General features: G+C 44.5%; 1 protein-coding gene across 3 annotated transcripts in view; it reads right to left on the bottom strand.

The window, feature by feature from the left end:
- Nucleotides 1-20,439, bottom strand: part of LOC147885460 (Tetratricopeptide repeat (TPR)-like superfamily protein) — a 107,390-nt gene that overhangs the window by 64,162 nt on the left and 22,789 nt on the right. For all 3 annotated transcript variants that reach the window (XR_015543436.1, XM_087396498.1, XM_087396499.1), the window contains exon 6: nucleotides 20,245-20,283. Coding sequence is in view for 2 of the 3 variants with exons in the window: in XM_087396498.1 (XP_087252624.1) it covers nucleotides 20,245-20,283 (39 nt within the window). In the remaining variant the exon portion in view is untranslated. The remainder of the gene's footprint in view (nucleotides 1-20,244; nucleotides 20,284-20,439) is intronic.

The following is a 20,439-nucleotide window of genomic DNA, read 5'->3' as shown; positions in this document are numbered from 1 at the left end:
TCGTACACGTATCTTGGGATTGTCTTCTCCAGACCCATCTTCACTACGAGACCACGATGCAGGCCCGCTTGGGCAAAGGATACGCTTCATTGGCCATACCAGAGAGGCAATGCTTCAGCTCGCGCTTTCACAATCCACGGACCAAGGGGCTGCTTTTTGACTCCTTGGTCCGCCCAACGGGGATGTATGGCAGCCCTTGCTGGGGGCCAGACTTGTCGGATATAGAGTGGGCTCATGAGGAGCGGCTACAGGTTCTCATGCTATCACGGATGATTCGCAGTAAGCCATCCGTTCCTAGCCAGATCATTTAGGCTGAGTTTGGGTCATCCCCATTACAGCTAGATGCTACATTTCAGGTCATCATGTAACTATACCAAGTCAGAGAGTATGGGGATTACTTTTTTGGGCGCAGCAGGATGCCATGGCTAGCATTGTTCTCCTCTATGGCACTTTCAGCAGGAGGTGACCAGAGATGCTGGTATGCACGCACAGAGAGATGGTTTGAGTGATTGGGGCTCCACACGAATAGACTCCCTCCCTTCCAATACCGTATAGACGCTCCAAATGAAATGAACATATCTTACAAACATATATTTTGAAACCTCTGTAAACTTCAAAGCATAATGTGATTCATCAAAGTGCCCCGTTTTCTCCCCTCTTGTCACACGAGGTCAACCAAGTAATCTGTGAGGATCTCTTACAGCTACACACATTCCGGACCTGGTTGGGACCGAGCGAACTTCCAATGAAGCTTAGCTTCTACAGAGATCACTGCTTACATATCACAAAGGAGGGTTCATTCACCCACCAGGATACACGCAAATCCACTTACTCCTCACTGAGGATCTCTATTGGGCAGTTCCAGGTCTCTTCACATAGACTTCGTATCGAGAGCAACAGAGCAGAGCACCTACCCAAGGAGAGACGCATATGCACATTATGTGGCATGCAGGAGGTTCAGACGGAGGAGCACTTCATCTTCAGGTGTCCTGTTTACTATGAGATCCGAGGGCATTTCTACTCCCTCTTTAGAGATAGCTATGGGGTTTTGTTCCGATTCCTCTCCCATCCAAACCAGAGATGCTTGGCAGGCTTCATTCATGAGGTTGTCAGGCACCCCGATCAAGGAGACGGGAGCAGACTTCTTCCTTGGCAAATCCCTCTCAGAGCTCTATCACGAAGTTCTTCTAGCCAGATCACATGGACCCCCACAAGACGAGGCCTCAACATGATCGTGACCCAAAGCCGATGACTCGATAACTCAGACGAAGGGTTGACGCATAGATTACACTTGGGGATATCCCCTCCCTGTTTAGAGTCGGAGCCCGGCAGACAGGGGTTACTGTAGCCCTTGTTAGGCGCAGAGCTATAAGCAGGAGACGTCACAGGGCCGCACCCATGAGTGGCCAATATCACTCTATCGCCAATTTCATGCTTCCATTGCCTCATCTACCCTAATGTCCTAGTGATGATGATGATGATTGTAAGAAATCCTAGATTTACTATATTTAGAAGTGTGCTAAGGAACACAAAGGAGACTGAAATAGCAGAGAACAAGGAATATTTTTATTGCTTGAGTGTCTGTAGTGTGTCATCCATACAGTTAGGCCTCTCTTATATAGAGAGTGAAGAGTCACACATGAAAAGGTGTGTACTCCAAAGTGTATGTGCATGAAGAGGTGTGTACCCCTTGTGAAGGGTGTGACCCTTGATGAGAGGGTACATTACAATGGGAGTGTCTCTTCAATAGAATGTCTCTTGTGAAGGGTTGTGCCTCATAGGAAGTGTCCCGTCGAAAGGGCATACCCTTCCACAAGTGTCCATTCATCAAACCATCCATAAGTCGAAGATATAGAGAAAGAAATACGTCATAGATCATGACATCCCCTCCCACTCAGAATAAGACCCTGGTGGAGATAATGAACTGATGTAGAAATATCACGGTAAATTCTGAAAATACTGCTGTAAGTCTTCATCAGATTGCCTAGTAGCGTCGGAGTCATCTAGATCTCGCCAAAGAACAAGGATTCCGTGATAAGTCGATGTCGAGTCTCTCGCTGTCGATGGTCCAGAATACGCTCAGAAATAAGGAGAACATAATCGTCTTCAATTTCTGGGACATAATCACCTGCAGGAGGAACTGCTTCATCGCCTGGAATGTACGTCTTTAGCCAAGAAATATGAAATGTCGGATGGATTTTACCCCATGATGGTGGTAATTCCAATTTGTAACTTAAAGGTGAATTTTTCTTGACAATCCAAAAAGGTCCATAGTATCTTGGTCACAACTTAGGAAACACAGACTTAACCATCTTATAGCAATGTGGGGCTACAAATAATAGCACCATGTCACCAGTGTCAAATTCCAGGTGACGTCTATGTTTGTTGGTAGACCGTTGATACCGCTCTTGCGCTTTTCCCATATGATCCCTAACTTGGAGTAGAATGTCTTGCATTTCTTGAACCAGTTGATCAGCTAGAGCCACTCGATGTTGAAGTACAAAATTCATTGGTACGATCGGAATGTGCCCATAAGCTGCTTGGAATGGAGTCATGCTGATGGCACTATGGAAAGAGTTATTATAAGCAAACTCAAGGAGTGGTAGATACTCTTCCCAAGCTGCTAGGCATGACTGAATATAATGTCGAAGCATTTCTTCCAGAACTTGGTTGACTCTTTCAGTCTGGCCATCTGATTCTGAGTGGTAGGCTGAACTGAACAGTAGAGTTGTACCCAAAGATTCGAACAGTGAAATCCAAAAGTGACTGGTAAACTTAGGATTTCTGTCGGATACGATATTCTTGGGCAATCCATGGTGTCAGAAGATGTGTTGTATGAAGAGTTTGGCGATGTCCGGAGCCTGTGCACTTCTTTTGCAAGCAACAAAGTGTGCTATTTTGGACAATCGATCAACAATTACCATAATCTGAGTGTTACCTCGGGAGGATCGTGGTAGTGTTGTAATGAAATCCATGGAAATACTTTCCCACCTTTCAGTTGGAACTGGAAGAGGCTGAAGAAGTCCTGCTGGAAGTCATCGGCTTGCTTTCATTTGTTGACAAGATAAGCAAGATGTAACCATTTTGATGACGTCGCTTTTCATCTGAGGCCAGTAGTATGTTGCATTGAGTAAACTATAAGTTTTGTTGATGCCTAGATGGGCAGCATAAGGAACTACATGATGCTCTTTTAACAAAAGACGTCGAACATCCTTGTCATGTGGTACACAAACGCAATCTTGATAATACAGAAGGTCGTCCGTATAAGAATAGGATGAGAAAATCTTCTGTTCGGAAGTCGAAGGTTGATCTTTTGAAAGAACTTGTACTGCTGTGCCGAAGTCTTTATCATTGAAATACTTCCCTTTGAATGAATTCGGAACATCCACAGATAATGTAGAGATTACCATAGCTGAGAGCATCTGCAACTACAATGCGTAGTCCTGGAATGTATTCAATGGTGATGCTAGAGTTAACCTGCTGAGAGCATCTGCAACTACATTGCGTAGTCCTGGAATGTATTCAATGGTGATGTGAAAGTTGGCCAGAAACTCAACCCAGCGTGCTTGTCGAGCGTTCATGACTGGCTGAGTAAAGATATACTTTAGAGAGTGATGGTCTGTCTTGACCACCGAGTCGGCTCCCATGAGATAATGTTTCCAAGAGCGATAAGCATGTACAACGGCAAGAAACTCCTTATCATAAACCGGGTATCGGGTTTGGATATCGGAATGTTTATGGCTATCAAAAGCAATAACTCTACCTTCTTGCATCAAGACTGCTCCTGTAGCGATGTCGGAAGCGCCGGTCATGACCTCAAATGGAAGGTTTGGGTCAGCAATAGCCATAACTGGTGTGGTAGTGAGTGCTTGCTTGAGTTGTTGCAAACTATACTCTGTTTTGGGAAGCCACTGAAAAACTGATATGCTTTTCAATAATTCGGACATACGAGCCGCGATTTCAAAAAACTGATAGACCTTTGTATGGTAGAAGTTTGCCAATCCGAGAAAAGAGCGGCCATCATGAACATTCTTAGGAGTAGGCCAGTTTCGGATTACCTCGACCTTCTTGGGATCCACACAGATGCCTTGAGCTGAAATAACATGTCCCAAATATTCGAGTTGGGTCTTGAAGAACTCACTCTTCTCAACATTGATGTAGAGAGAATTTGTGCGGAGAACTTCAAAAACTTGGTGAAGATGTTGTTTGTGCTCATGTAGGGATCTGCTGAAAACGAGAATGTCATCGAGGTAAACGACGACGAACTTATCGAGGAAAGGCCTGAAGATGTCGTTCATTAGTGTCATGAATGTGGCCGGGGCATTGTTTAACCCAAAAGGCATGACCAAACATTCATAGTGTCCATACTTTGTTCGAAAAGCTGTCTTGCGTCATCGCCTTCTCGTATGCGAATTTGATGATAACCTGAACGAAGATCAATCTTTGAGAATTGTGTTGCGTGTAGAAGTTAATCAAAGAGATCATCGATGCGAGGCAATGGATGCTTGTTTTTTATAGTGAGCTTGTTGAGGGCTCGGAATCGATGCAAAGGCGCATTGACTTATTCTTTTTTTCCACAAGTAGTACAGGAGATCCGAAAGGGCTGCGACTGGGCCGAATGTGACCTTTGTCGAGTAGTTCGGTCACTTGTCTTTGGATTTCTTCATTTTGAGTGTAAGAAACCCGATAAGGAGGTTTTGACGGTGGATTACTGCCGGGAATAAGTTCGATTGGGTGATCCACTGGTCGTCGAGGTGGTAACTGCTTTGGCAATCCCTGTGGAAAAATATCCAGGTAGGGCTGGAAAAAAGGTTGGTTGAGGTATTCAGGAGGATCCTTTGTTGGTGTCTCCTCTACTGCCGTAACCAACAGAAGTGAAGTCTTCACTTGACGTTTACGAACCCACTTCTTTACTTGTAGGACAAAGGCAACTGGGGTTGAAGGAGAGTCCCTAGAACCAGTTAGCTCAATAAGTTTTCCCTGGTGGACAAACTGGATAGTATGGCTGCGAAAACTGATTGATGGATCATAGTCGTAGAGCCACTGTTGTTCGAGTATGACATCGTACCGCGAAAGAGGCATGATGTCGAAGTTCAACTTGTCCGTATAATGTTGGATGCAAAAAGACAAGTTTTTGATCCTGGTGTTGCACAAGAAGGTAGTTCCATTTGCGAGTTCAATCTGATAGTCCATGGGACTAGGATGGGTGGTCAACCAAAGTTTGTTGACCATAGAACTAGCTAGGAAGTTATGAGAGCAGCCACTGTCAATGAGGATAGTGACCGTTGTTCCACAAATTGATCCTTGAACACAAAGTATTTGAGTGGCCAGGGAAGGTTCGGGGTTGCTGGCAAGGCTCATGTGGATGGTATTTGCCATTCGAACAGCTTTGCCTTTCTTGTCTTGTGCTGGGGTAGCATCTTCTGTTTGGGAAGTGCTAGGTTCCATATTGGAATTTTGCTTTGGTCACTTGGGACAATCGAACCATCTATGTACAGATGGTAGTCCTTTTGTGCTAGAGCATAGTTGCACGAAACGCACGTTTCGTGACAGGAAACGGAAACGGCGAAACGGAAACGCCGTTTCGTCAAGAAACGGCATTTCGTTTTTGCTGTTTTTCCCAGAAACCCTAAAAACGGGTTTTCCCTGTTTTCTTTCAGAAATTCGCCGCGGCCTGCTCCGTTTTTCGCCGCCTCCCGCTTTCTTTCAGCCTCCTTCCTAAATCCAGCCTCCTTCCAACATCCTTTCAGCATCCTTCAAGCTCTCTCCATCCCATCCTTTGCTCTTGGACCTGCCCTCACCTCCATCCTTCTCTGAGCTCTCTCCATCCTCTTCATCCTTTGCTCCATCTTCTCCATCCTTAGCAGCCTGCTCTCCTGACTCCATCCCTCCATCCTTCTTCTCTCCATCCTCTCTTTAATCTTACCTTCTACCTCTCCATCCTCCTCCTCTCCATTCTCCTTCACTTCTACCTCTCCATCCTCTCCATCCTCTTTTACAAATTACCTCTATCTCTCCATCCTCCTTCTACAGTCTACCTCCCATCCTTTCTCACGAGTCACTTGTGACCTCTCCATCCTCCTTCTCACCTCTCCATCCTCCTCAATGCCGAGAGATGCTTATTGGGTCCATGTCTCCCTCCTGGATAGTTATAAAGGAGGTGGTGGCTCCAAGAAGTGGAGATGCAACTATTGCGGCATAAGCAAGACGGGGTCTGTCACACGGGTGAAAGACCATCTAGCACGTGTTCCCTGCAAGGATGTAGGACCTTGTGAGTTCGTGCCTACTGCAGTGAAAGGTGGCCTAGCAGAATGGAAGCGTGCGCGTATGGCAGCCTTGGCTGCAAAAAGTGGAGGACAAGGGCTGCAAGATGAAGAAGAGGCTGCTGACACTGAGCCATTGGATGATGCCAGCACATTGGGTTCTGCAAAGAGAAGTAGAGGGGCATCAACTACATCGAGCGCAAGTCCTAGTGCCACAAGAACACCCTTGCCACATGGATCAATTAGTGTGGATGCTAGTGCGGGGAAAAGAGGATCACTGCAAAGGTCTAGCATTCAAGCACGCTTGCAAAAGCAAGCAGTGAAGGAGGCCACTAGTGAGCTCACAAAGCTCTTCATACAATGTGCAATACCCTTTCATGTGGCGAAGACTACACGATGGAGGAAGGCCATGAGAGCCGTAAGCCGCATTGGGTATGAATGGGAAGGGCCTACATATGAGGCCTTGCGGACAAGAGAGCTAAGAAGAGAGAGGGAATGTGTGGAAGACCAAATGAAGCCCTTGAAAGAGACTTGGAAAAAATATGGATGCACACTCTTATGCGATGGATGGTCAGATGCACGCAAGAGGAATGTGTACAATATTTTAGTATCTTCTTGCAAGGGAACCATGTTCTTGAGAGCCATAGACGCTTCCACTGCAGGTACAGTGATTACAGGGCTGTATATTTGGGAGCATTTACGGGCAGCCATTATGGAGATAGGTGTTGAGTATGTGGTGCAGGTGGTGACAGATAATGGCAGCAATTGTGTGTCAATGGGTGCCATGTTAGAAGATGAGTTCCCTAAGATTGTGTGGACACCCTGTGCCTCACATTGCCTTGATCTTTTGATCGAGGACCTAGGGAAGATACCTTGGATTGATGCCATCTTCTCCACAGCCCGCAGTATCGTGAAGTTTGTCACGAAGAGACCCAAAGTCCTCAGCATCTATCGGGCTTACAGTGACCTTGAGCTATTGAAACCTCCAACCACAAGGTTTGCTTACATGTTCATAGTGGTGGAGAGGCTTGTGCGAGTGCGCCAGGGCTTGTTGCGCACGGTTGTGTCTCGGGAGTGGGGAGATTGGGATGATAGAGGCCAAGCAAAGTCTATCAAATTTTTTCGCATGATCATGGATGAGTCTTGGTGGAATGAGGCGGAGGCATTAATCAAATCGATTAATCCTATCTACACGGTGCTTCGCATCACAGACATGGAGGGAAGCACATTAGGGCTCTTGTACGAGTTTATGGACAAGATTGGAGAGGCCCTCAACAGAAACACTTCCCTATCGCCTGATAAGTAAGACTTTTTACTTTTGTAATATGTATAATTATTGCAGTTACTAAATGGCAATTTGTTATCATGAAGCCTAGAATTTTCAGATATATATTATGTATGTACTATTATCTATAGTCTATGAATTTTGCATGCATAATGCATTCTAATTTCTTGTGGCATGATTTAGGGTTGAGTCCATCCGTGCTATATGGAATAAGCGGTGGAATTGGTTCCACCGCCCAATCCATGCGGTGGCACATGTATTGCATCCGCTCTGGCGCAGTCAAGAGCAATATGAGAATGACGAGTTGGAGGAGGGGATGCAACAGTATCTACAAAATTGGACGGGTGGTGACTTGGAGATGCAACGAAGACTGGAGGATGAACTTCTATTGTTCCGCAATCATAGCCTCTCCTTTGGTCGACCTACAGCTAGGCTCCGAGAGACACAGTTGCAACCTGTCTCCTGGTGGGAGAAATATGGCAACTGTACTCCTACTTTGGTAAGAGTCTAAGAGACAAGTTCCAACGCCACTAGTTGGAGCTTAGTCGTTAAGTAATTTGAAGTTTTATCTACTACAAATATGTTTAAAGTTATCAAGTTCTTGATACTTATCTCGGATTAATTGGCTTATGGCAGAAACGCCTTGCTATACGTGTTCTCTCACAGGACTGCAGTTCCGGTCCTTGTGAGAGGAACTGGAGCACTTGGGCCCTCTTTCACACAAAGAAGAGGAACAGATTGAGCACGGCTCAATTGGAGCGGTTGGTGTTTTGTCATTGCAACCTCCGTCTCCTTGAGTTCACCGCCGGCTGCCCCGAACCTCGCCAAGTGAATGTAGACAAGGTGGACGTGGAGAAGATGGAGGTCATACCAGATATCCCACGGGAGGAGCTGGACATATACACCATGTTGTATGAGGAGCTGTCAGTACCAGCACACCACACACGATCATACACTCAACCATCTGGAGATGGTGCTAGTACTTCAGTTGCACCCGATGGTCCTGATCCTGATGTTGATGATTCTTCTTCAGACAGTGACACAGATGCCTCGAACTTATCTGAGGACGCAGAAGATGACGATGACGAGGAGGCCATGGATGATGCAGATGATCAGTAGTCCTGCTGTTTTTTTATATCATCCATGAGTGCTTTTATTTTGAGTCTTGCATGACTCATGAGTCATGAGTCATGAATCATGATCATGAAATTTGTGGACCATGAATCATGATCATCTATGGAGTCTGGACATTGAATACTTTCAAGTTTCAAGTTTCAAGTTTCAAGTTTCAACTTGTGTGCTAAGTTTAAACTTTTAAGTACTTCAAACTTCTAAATTTCAGATTCTTGTAATGCCAAACTTGTTAGTCATGACTCATGATACATGTTGATTTCAGATTATTGAAGCATCATTCAAGAATTTAGAATCATAGAGGCATGAATCATGAATGATGCATTGATGCTTGAAGGCTGAAGCCTGAAGCTTCAGCCTTCAAGTATAGATAATTGTAATTTGTATTATGTATGATTTGCACTCTATTGATAATTATATTATGTATAAAAAATAAATTTTTATACATAAATTGTATCATATTGCCGTTTCTTCCGTTTCCGTTTCGGCGGGGCCCGGAAACTCCGTTTCTTCCGTTTCCGTTTCTTCCGTTTCCGTTTCGGCTGGTAACTATGTGCTAGAGTTGTTCTTCTTGTCAGTGGTTGCTGAAGAAGAAGAGGCGCGATCCTTGGAGGAGTGCTTTTGTTGGAATCCAGCATACGATTTCTGAGACTTGTGGGGATCTTGAGACTGTCGCTGACCTTGATTACCCGAGTTTTTTCTAAACTTGGGGTTATCTTGAGGGCGAGCACCTTTGGCCATAGTAGAGTTCTGTGTTCTATTAGCACTCTGCTTCCCTGTGTTTTGAAAATCTGTAATGCGCTCTGCGTAAGCAATAGCACCAGCTGTGGTGGTGATGTTTTCTTTGAGGACATCAATGCGTAACGAGGGGTTTAGGCATGAGATGAAAGCATGAAGGCAATCATCATCAGTTAAACCATCAATCTCCAGCACCAGTGTGGTGAACTGAGAGATGTAGGAAGACAGGGAGCTTGTTTGCTCCAATTGTCTGAGTTTTGAACGTGCTTGGAAGTCCGCATTGGCAGGTATGAACTGCTTACGGAGCACGTGTTCAAGACGTTCCCAAGTTAACACACTTTTGTCATCCTTTAATCGTCGTTGCCACCATAGGAAAGCTGTATCCTTGAGGAGTGAGGCTGCCAAGGCAATCTTTTTGCCTTCAGTGAGGTCAACAGTATCAAAGTACATGCGCAATTTTGCGAGCCATTGGTCAACTGTTCGACGATTTCGTTGACCAGTGTAGGCTTCCGAAAGTTTAATGTCAAGTCTTTTAGTTTTGGAAGCTTGGAGTAAACGGTAGAGGGCACCAAGTTCAGTGTTTTCTACCTCAGGTGGGAACGAGTCCACATAGTCGTCCGGTGGCGTCACGTCATCCTCTGTATGTGTGGTACTGCGAGAATCTTGGAGTTGTTGGACTTTCTGGACCAAGTCAGAGATGCTGTCCTGAAGCTAGGAAATTTGAAGTTGAAGTAGTGCTTCGCCTTGTGAGTTGACTTCAGGGGTCTTTTTTGGACTTGAGTCGCTGATCTCCGGAGAGCTGCACGCGAGCGTTGCGACATATATGAGATCCCTGTGAGAAAAGCACGAACCTGCGCTCTAGTTTGTACCATTCCTAGAAGAAGATCCGGGCTGCTCCCTGAGGTTGCTCATGTTGGAGGGGGCAGGCGAGGCAGGATGGTACCACCCGTGGAAATCTGGTAAAGGAGGTCCTGTCTGAGGTAACACTGGTGATGCCGAAGTGGGTGTTACTGCTCGTGAGAGTACAGGAGTAGGTGGTAGAGTCCACGGATCTGAGAAGGGATAAGGAGCTGCTGTCGGGAGTGGAGAATATCCAGGAGAAGGAGTACCTTCAGATGTAAATACGGTCTTGGGGAAGGTAAAACCTGTGCAGGAGGATATCTGGGAGCTGAAAGAGGTGGAGAGCACCCTGGAGATGTTGAAGCTGAGGGGTAAAAGTCTCTCCAACGATGGACAGCAAACTCGTGAGGAATATCGGGTTCTGGGTATCTACGTGTCTCGTGGAACACAACCTGGACTGTGCTGAGGAAGTAATGTAATTGAGGTGCCTCACGCATAAGGTATAGGATGTGGTCCAAGTCACTGGAAGGGCACATGACACAGAAGACCCACAATGCAAAAGCTCCGAAATGGGCTGGTTGTGCAATCTGAACACGATATTGTGTGGTAGATGATGCCTGAGGTGTCCTTGAAGGGACTCGAGAATTAGCAGGGGTTTCCATGCTTTAAGGAGGAGGCTTTCATTTGCTGTAATTTGATAATGAGCGTCAAATAACAATATGAAAGAGAATCCTGAAATAGAATGGAAAGAATCCACCTGGCATAGATTAGATCTGCCAATTAGCTGCATAGAAAAGGCCTGCAGATCTCTGTCCGGAGGTCCATGTTGCTGTCTTTGCAAGTCCACGCGGATGTGTGAACAAGCAACAAGTACCTGGCGAGACTTTCGAGGCAGAAGGGACGTTGGCAGAGGCATTTTGCAGATCGCATGAGATCTGGCGCACTTTTCCTGCGTGGAAGTTCGTAGCCTGGCGAAGATGGCCTGCGTTGAAACCTGTGGGGTACTAGAAGAGGACCGAGCCTGGCTAGACGGAAAGAGAGGGCTGCCAAGAGTCACTGTTCACAGGCTATGCGCAGCAGGGACCAGGCTGATTTAATTCGCTGGCAGAGGCTGCTTGCATCTGGCGCTGCTTGTTGCTTGCTTCCAAGGCTGATTTGCGGGCAGCAAGGGCTGATGATCTGGGCCAGGAAAGATGACGATAGAGGCTGCAAAAGGGGATCTGTTCGATCAAAAGGTCTTGTAGGCAGGTATGCAAAAGAGCCGGCTGATGCAGGCAATCGAGTACTACGCAAGATGGAGGCCTGACGAAGGGCACCGCTTGCTGCAAGGATATGGCGCAATCACGTACGGCAGAAAAAGGCGAAACATATTTCAGGAATTCACGTTTTGATTCGTGCGCCTCTTGCTGGGTGGTGGTTACCAAAAAATTAAAACGTGGGTTCGGAGAACCCTTGGGTAGTCTAGGGTTAGGCCTTGGGTGTAGGGCTGCTTGCCCTTTTTAGGCCCTCTAGGTACCCTTTTGTAAGTTGGTGCTTGGTGCCAAAGGGTGTGCTTATTCTAAGGGGTGTGACCCTTGGAATAGGTGTACCTTTTTATGAAAGGGTGTGACCCTATTTTAAAAAGGGGTGTCCCCACACGAAAAGGTGTCCTTTTTTCCACGATGGGGTGTGTCCCTTGGGTGAGGAGTCAAAACTTTTCATCAAAAGATACGTCTGATGGTGAAAAAGGTGCGTCCCTTGGTTTTGGGACAGCCCAAGCACATCAAAAGACACGATTTTTGTCGTGTCCATTCACATCAACTCGTGATGTGGGGGAGATGGAGAGGCCATTGATGACTTTAGGTGGGGTTGGCGCTAAAAATTTTTACGCTCATTCTCTCCATCTCTTCCATGCACAATGTGCGCGGATATCCTTCTAGCGGAAAGAGATGTATCAGATAGGCGCTAGAAGGTGGGGGGCATTTCCTACAGGCAGGAGCGAAATTTGCTCTGATACCACTGCAAGAAATCCTAGATTTACTATATTTAGAAGTGTGCTAAGGAACACAAAGGAGACTGAAATAGCAGAGAACAAGGAATATTTGTATTGCTTGAGTGTCTGTAGTGTGTCATCCATACAGTTGGGCCTCTCTTATATAGAGAGTGAAGAGTCACACATGAAAAGGTGTGTACTCCAAAGTGTATGTGCATGAAGAGGTGTGTACCCCTTGTGAAGGATGTGACCCTTGATGAGAGGGTACATTACAATGGGAGTGTCTCTTCAATAGAATGTCTCTTGTGAAGGGTTGTGCCTCATAGGAAGTGTCCCGTCGAAAGGACATACCCTTCCACAAGTGTCCATTCATCAAACCATCCATAAGTCGAAGACATAGAGAAAGGAATACGTCACAGATCGTGACAATGATGATGATGATGATGATGATGAAGATGATATTGATATGTAGTCGACCACTGACATGACTATGTTGTACTTAGTACTTAGTACTACCATTCTGCATTGGTGTGGATACTCGTTTAGTAGCTCCACCCTCACAGCTCGTTTGTACCAGGATTTTCACAGTCTCATAGAACCAACGGTCTTCCAAAGACACGGTCTCAGAGACCCATCGATCTTCTGAAGACTTTAATAAACTCTCTCTCTCTCTCTCTCTCTCTCTCTCTCTCTCTCTCTCTCTCTCTCTCATGTGTAGGAATGAAAGAAAGAATTTACAGAATGAATGAATTATTTAAAACATGCGAAACTAAATGAATCTCTTACACTTATGTAACACTTCCTACGAAAATGCAAAATTACATTCTTAACTTAGAAAGAACATGCATACTCAATCAAACTCTCTTTTGAAACTAAAAGAAAATCGGGCTATTCAGCTCTCGCTTTATGTTTTCAGCTTATGTTCAATCATTCTAAACATGCCTAAAGCCGATACACCATAGATAAAAGACTTCATATCTAAGATTGTGTGTACTTGATTATACCTCTTATGTATTAGTAAAAAGATCAAATTGCTACATTGAGTGATCGTTAGTTGTACAAAAGCGGGAAAATCTATGGAATTGGGAAGAGAAGACTCCATATTTTGCCAAATTAGAAATGTTTGAGTCAATGTGAGGCACTTTTATAATGTGTAAACCACTATATTTAGGTTGTTCACGTTTATCATATATATCAACCTCTACTCATACGGTATTGAAAGTCTAAGATCTAAGAAAACACAAGAATCTATGTTTAGTTCACAAGAGTCACGAGGTTAGATTCCTTCTCCAAAAGCACAATTGTCTTTGCACATAAAGTCTTGAAAGTTGGGAATATCTAGTACAAATAAATCATCTATAAAACTCCTAACTTGGCTAAGCTTATGCAAAATGATAGGGCAAGTATTGATAGAAATAAGACGTTGCATAAACTCAAATTCATAAGTGAAAAGATAAAAGTTTGCTAAAAAGACAGCAGAATAAGTGCCCATACGGATTCCTATAATTTGTTGAAACAAAGAATCAGCTATTGTGATGTAAAGATTATCTAAAAGAAAATCTATCCAAGAGTAAACATCTTCAACCCTAACTACCTTTGTGTATCTTTCCTTTTTAGAATCGATGTCATGACCCTTATTATCCACAAAAAGTCAAACATAAAGTTGTTTTCTCAACTTTGCATCTATCTTTGTCAAATCTCAGCTTAAAAACTTCAGCCATTAGCTTTGATTCTAAACTTCAGATCTTCCAACTCGATTTTTGTATAAAGCGTAGTAAAATCATAGGTTCAAGGAGAATAGGAGACTCTTTTTCTTGAATGCTTTAAGAGGAATTAAAAAATTTTACAAAAGGAATCACTCCTACAGAGTCATTTAAAATCCAAACAAGTTTACTTCTCGCTAAAGACATTCTAAGTAAAACTTTCTGCAAATAAAAACAAAGTTATTGGAACATTTGCCCATGTAAGAAACGACAAATTTCCTATGGGTTTTCGAAGAAGCGTTTCATCTTCTTTAGAAAGATGGTTACTTTGCTTTGAGCAATTAATTGAAGGGACTTCTTCTAGTTTCAAAGCAACTTTCTTCAAAATCTTCCCTTTCCATTCTGATAAGATATTTTGAACTCCTAAACTTGCAAAGCAAACTTTAAGATTCCCTTATCAATAGCTTTTAAAAGGCAAGACTATATACCTTTGTAAGACTAGAATATGTCCAATCATACAAATTTAGATTTTGTTGTTTTTCTAAAGACCAAAAATCTACACAAAAAATAAAAGAGAAAATGAAAGAGAAGAAAAAAGAGGTAAACAAAAACTTTAATGAAAAACAAAAGGAAGACATAATTAGCAAGCAAAGCAACACAAGCATAAGCAACTATACTGGGTTTCTAAAGACCTGCGGAGTCTCTTAAGCTTTTAAAAGGAAAGACTCTTTAAAATAGTACAATCAAAATTTTATGCCTTTCATGAAAAGATCTTAAGTTACTAGAAAGCAAAATTGAAGTATCAACTGTGACTACATATCCCAAATCAGCACCAATAAAGCTTTGGAATCTCTTACTTTTACAACAACAAGGTTCTCTAAGGAGAGAAGATTTTGAATGCTCTGAAAGCCTTTTACCTACCTCTCCATAGTTGAAAGCCTTTTGTCCTAAAGTATTACATACTTCTAAGCTACTACTGGATGCTTCCAAATTCTTCTCACATAATGAGAGAGAGAATCCATTACTTTAGGACACTTCAAAATTAAGTTCAAGCCTACCTTGTCAAGAGAAGGAGAAATAAAAATAGAAATCAAGAGTTCCTTATTTAGATAGAGTTCTTTGCTTTGAAAGGAAGCTTTTAATTTTAAGAAGCGATTGAACGAAGTTTTGAGTTGTATATAATGGAGCTTATTTAGATTCAAATCCTCAAAAGAGAAGTTTTCCAAGATGTATTGAAGTTTGAAAAGAACTTTGACATTATATTTTTCAAAATCTTTTACTGAGAAAAGACACTTGGATTGTGGACTTAACCAGCAAAGTTAGGAGACCCTAGGATTAAGAGAAGTAGGCTAGCATGGGGCTAGAGAACTTAGATCATTAGAAAAGGCTCAAATACCTATATTTAGCTAGGACAGTTTTTGGAAAGCGGGATGCTCTTCTATATAAGACTTGCGAAGGCTATTGTGTTGGTATTCAGTGATACCACTGGATGGTTTGGTCTGGATCATGAGCCTAGACTCCTGCCTTCTACACGGCAAATCACGAGATACTATGCTCAAGGTTTCTTGTGGACGATGGTTCCACTGGTATGGGACGCCAAAGCTATGGGCATAGCCTTGTGAAAGTCTAATCTCTGGCCCACATCCTTGAGGGTGCCTTGGAGGTGAGCCACCCACTTATCTTTATTTATGGTTGATGATTGTGTTTCGACTATGTTTGGGGTTAGATACTAGTGGGGATGTATCAGCTCCTAGCATAAAGGGGGTGTACTCTGAACTCTGATATCTCTGATGTGAAAGCAAGAGATCCCATGATGTAGACGTCAACAAATTGTGACCATCTCCGTGTAGGCAACATGAAAATATCTCTGAACCTGGCCACCTCTATAGCCCATTTAATAGAAAAGCTCATTACTAGTACAACATATCTCACAAGTGTCTCCCTTAATGCATGATGGAGAATCCAATGGTTGTCCTCTAATGTGTGCCTGAACTTTCCAAGCTAGAGGTCTCGTAGTGCTATGGCACCTCCTTGAAAATCCAAGATCTTTGGCTATGTCTATCTGGTCCTAGCATTGAAGTCCCCAATGAGTAGGATCAGTGAGAAGTGCAGTGGAAATAACCGGGAGAGAGAGAGGGAGAGAGAGAGAGAGAGAGAGAGCACGCCTCACACACACACATTGAGAAGAAGAGAGAGGAGAGAGAGGCACAAGAGAACTGCAGAAAACCCCGCTACAACTGGGGGAAAACCACGGAAACAACGGGCTGCTCGAGAGCTCATAACACACAGCTCAACAACCAGAAGAATGGGAGCACGAGGGAGTGGATGACCTGCTCCACTACCCTGCTCCTCAAGTGATGCTGTGGGCTGGCTTCATGTATGATGTGAGTGCAAGCCAGCAAATAGACTGTGCACCAAGACAAATATAGAAGCAAAACTTATATATTTCCGCGCGTCCACAAACTGGACATAATACAATACCAAAATGTTCTCCTACTATATGCTTGGCACCTCTAGATCTCTGAGCCCGCGTGCCACTGAGCTTATGTAGACTCTCTGTCCAAATGATCCCTTCCACCTTGCTGTCTGGTAAACCAGTCTAGGTGGGCTGCCACTCTAGCTTAGGCTGCAGCTTCTTCTGGGTCTCCTTCACCTCCTGAGTATAGGCCCAAGGTTGCCTGGGCCCTGACTGCTGCTCCTATCTGCTGTCCTGAGGGCCGCTCCAATTGATGAGAAATGGGGTTCCAAATGGCCCCTTTTATAGGGCTGTTTGCCCCTACCAAAAAACCGACAGGAACAGGCCTTGTAGCTGACTCAACCAGCCGACTCAGCCTGTAAACCTCCCCTCTGGGGGCTCACTTGCAGACCTTTTGCTGGCCCTGCCTGGCCACGTGGCTGGTTGCCACTGGCCCAGGCAGGCCTGCCCATAATCAGCCTCATTTCCAAGCCCCTAGGGTCCTCCAAAGCTTCCTAACCTGGTTTTCTTGTGTATTTCTGTCCTCTTCATGTATGGACAGCATCTGGATCCAGATCTTCCCTCCATGGAGGATCTCTCTGCCAGGTACTTCCACACTCTCTCTGCTGCCCACAAGAATGCCCATGTGCTGCCCATGTGGCAGCCCCATGCCTTTTACTACTCTATGGTCCACCCCACCCCGGTGCACTCCTCATATGGGAGCTCACAGGTGGGGAGGTGATCAATCCTATTCCAACAAAGATGGCATTAAAAAGGTGATGGAAGTGTGAGGTTAGGGTAGAGGAGTGAGGGCCAGTGTTGTGGGTGTGCCCGCCCCCCTTGTGAGGCACATGTACAGTAGGTTTGGCAGGATGCTCAATGCGAGAGAGCGTGCCGGCCATGTGGAGGCCGTTCAGGGCCTTCATGAGGCCTGCTTTGTTGCCGCGTGGCAGCCCCTATTGAGGCGCCTAGGGAGTCGGCTGGTGCAGGTCCCTTATGAGCAGGAGGGTAGAGGGCGTTTGGCTGGTGCAGCTCCACATGGAGGGCCAGGGGCAGCGGCCCTAGGGCCCTGCTTGTCGTCTGGCAGGTCCACACTTTAGGGCCTTGTACAGCCCTATATATGAGGCTGTTGGGTCGGCCCTGTAGGCTGCTGGTCGGTCGGGCCCCTTGCTGGTCAACTAGGGAGCTGGAGGCTATTTTTAGGTCCCCCTCCACTCAACATTTCATCACATTGGAGGGCCTGGCCGAGGAGCAGAGCCAGCCCTGTTGTGCATCTTGTGGAGCAGTTCAGTCCACCACAGAGTGACTGGCAGAGGTGCGATGGTTGTGAAGTATACACATGTTAATGAAGCTTGATTCCATAGTGAAACACTTCCGCATGTAATTCCTGGGCCCATCTATCAGTCTTCCGCTGCGGGATATACTCTAGTGGGATTTCATTTTCTAACAGTCATTTGCACTCTCTACCTGCATATGCTTAAGGTTCCCATTAGCCTTGCTCGCCATCGCACACGACCTTAGTACCAAGCAAAACTTGCTGTCCAGGAGATGCATCCTTGACATGTTTGTCTCATCTCATCCTTCCCCACTCTCCATGCATTCCTGATTGGATGTTCTACACCCCAAAGTGATGTGCATGAAGTTCCTGGCTATTTCCAGTGGGCTGACCGTGTCCTCACCTTCCCAACTATTTTGAGATTTAGTGCTTTGTCTCCTTGTATCCTCCTCCAGTGTTTCTTGAATCACTTTCATGGACTGTTTCCCTTTAAACACTTGGGACCCCATGATTGGGTCGTCTTGGTATGATCCTCTAGCTTTGCTGTCATTTTGGCCTCCATTTTCTTGGATTCCTCCAGGGCTTCATGGTTGGGTCTGAGCTCTTCCAAGCAAACTTTACGCGCTGTATTCTCATCTTTAAGCAACTCCACTGTTTCGTGGTTCAGTGTAATTGGATCTGCCCATAAATCCTGTCCTTCAAGCTGAAGGGCCTTTAGACTTGAAGCTTGGCCCTCAAATATCCTCATTTTCTGTTCTAATTGCTTCCATATTCTCCTCCATGCTATCCATTCGTGGCGTGCATGTAATCTGTCCTTCAAGCAGAAGGACTTTGCGGCTTGAAGCTTGGTCCTCAACCATTTTTTCCAGGCGTTCCTTTTGTGTTTTAGACGAATAAATGAAATCCGCAACAAATTGCGTGTCTATAGGGTGGTTCAAAATTATCTCTTATTTTGAAGGTCATTGCCCCGCCTGTAAGCCCTGATATGAGGAAGACATAGGGGCAGGAGGCACTGGGTAGTGATGAAATTCTGTAGCAGTTTTAAGCAGGGCCTTGCAGGCCAGATCTGGGGTCGGCTGATCCTAGACCGCCGACATTAGTAGAACGCTGGCAGGCAGGTCGTCCTTTTGCTGGCTCAGTTTCGGACTCGAATCCAATCAGTTCGAGCAGGGGATAGCCCAGCTTCCCTTGCCTATATAAAGGTCACCCCATCACGTAAGTGCAGAGGAGAGCAAGATCTAGCCTTCAGTTTCTCTCCACTTTTCAACCTCTTCTTTGGCTGTATTTTTCCCAGGACTTGGCTGGAAGACTGTAGCCATCCTTTCCCAGTTCCTGGAGGTCTTATATGAGAGATTTTGGCTGTACCATCTGCAATTTTTATTTCCAGCCTTGAGATTTCATCCTTGTGCACTTAGCATTCATGTTACTGGAAACAAAGATAGCAGTTCAGGAAGTCTCACTTTCACAAAATATATCCGTGCAGTGCTAATTGGACCAAGATTCATGAGGTTTGTTCCCATGTCTCCTGCATTCCCAAAATAACAAAAGACACAAGCTCTTGGCTGCAAGAATTGCAAACTACACAAAAATGTTACATCTGTTTTGAAAACAATACTGGATGTTGAACATTAATCATTATAACAGTTCACAGCACACCTATACAGAAATCCACCACCTTTCCAGGACATACAAGAACTCTTAATTGTGAAAACAAGATTGAAGTTGAAGGGCTTCATGGACCGAAACAATTACCAACAGAACACACCACATGCATCTGGAAGACACAACTAAAATCTAGCAGAGGGCATTACCATATACCTTTGTAAGACTAGAATAAGTCCAATCATACAAATTTAGATTTTTTGTTGTTCTAAAGATCAAAAATCTACACAGAAAATAAAAGAGAAAATGAAAGAGAAAAAAAAGAGGTAAACAAAAACTTTATGAAAAACAAAAGGAAGACATACTTAGCAAGCAAAGCAACACTTATGTCGTCATCAGTGCCCAAACAGGAAGAGTATACATAGTTAATACATCCATCCGAGTGTAATTGGCCTCTTCTTTGGCTCCTCTCCTTACTACCCTCAAGTCCAGCAAAAGTATTACTCTTCCATACCACCACCCCCTTGGGAACGCTCTCAATTCTCGTCTTGTTATCTGAAGTGCTCCGACTGGTCACATATCCCAGCCTCAAAGCTCCACAAGATCTTCCCCGCCAGAGGATTCATCCCACAAAAGAACAAGGGGACAACCAAGCAAGAGGGTTTTATTTTCCAGGCAATTTAGACGAGTGCATTGTCACCACATCCAAGGCCATTCAAGCATTATCGCAGCTTGGACAATAGCAAAAGATACACACCTACCAAGGTCTTCGGTATGCATGATCTGAATTAAGACTTCCAGACTAGGAACCAGACTATACTTAATTTGGATTTAATGATAAGCTTTTATCGCCAATTTACATGGGAAGTGTAAATATTTAAAATGTTCCCATTACCAGACATATGTATAAATATAATTACTCCAGCCACTATCTTCTCTGAAGAACAAATAAGAGGAACACTTCAAACATATAACTAACCAGTGACATCTTTTGTGATCCCAAGTTTTTGCAGCTCCTCTGCAAAGAAAAAACCTTTTAGTACATAAACAAACATATAGGAAGCAATTCCCCAAAAAAGTATCAATTTACAAATCTTATGCCAGACCACATGTAAACAATTATATATTTCAAAGGCTATGCGCAACGGATTTCATACATAGCCCTTAATCACAA

The sequence above is a fragment of the Dipteris shenzhenensis genome, chromosome 25, assembly GCF_047967505.1.
Source record: "Dipteris shenzhenensis isolate YYH24624 ecotype China chromosome 25, Dip_SZ_1.0, whole genome shotgun sequence".
Taxonomy (NCBI): Eukaryota; Viridiplantae; Streptophyta; class Polypodiopsida; order Gleicheniales; family Dipteridaceae; genus Dipteris; species Dipteris shenzhenensis.
This window is presented reverse-complemented; position numbering and strand designations above follow the sequence as displayed.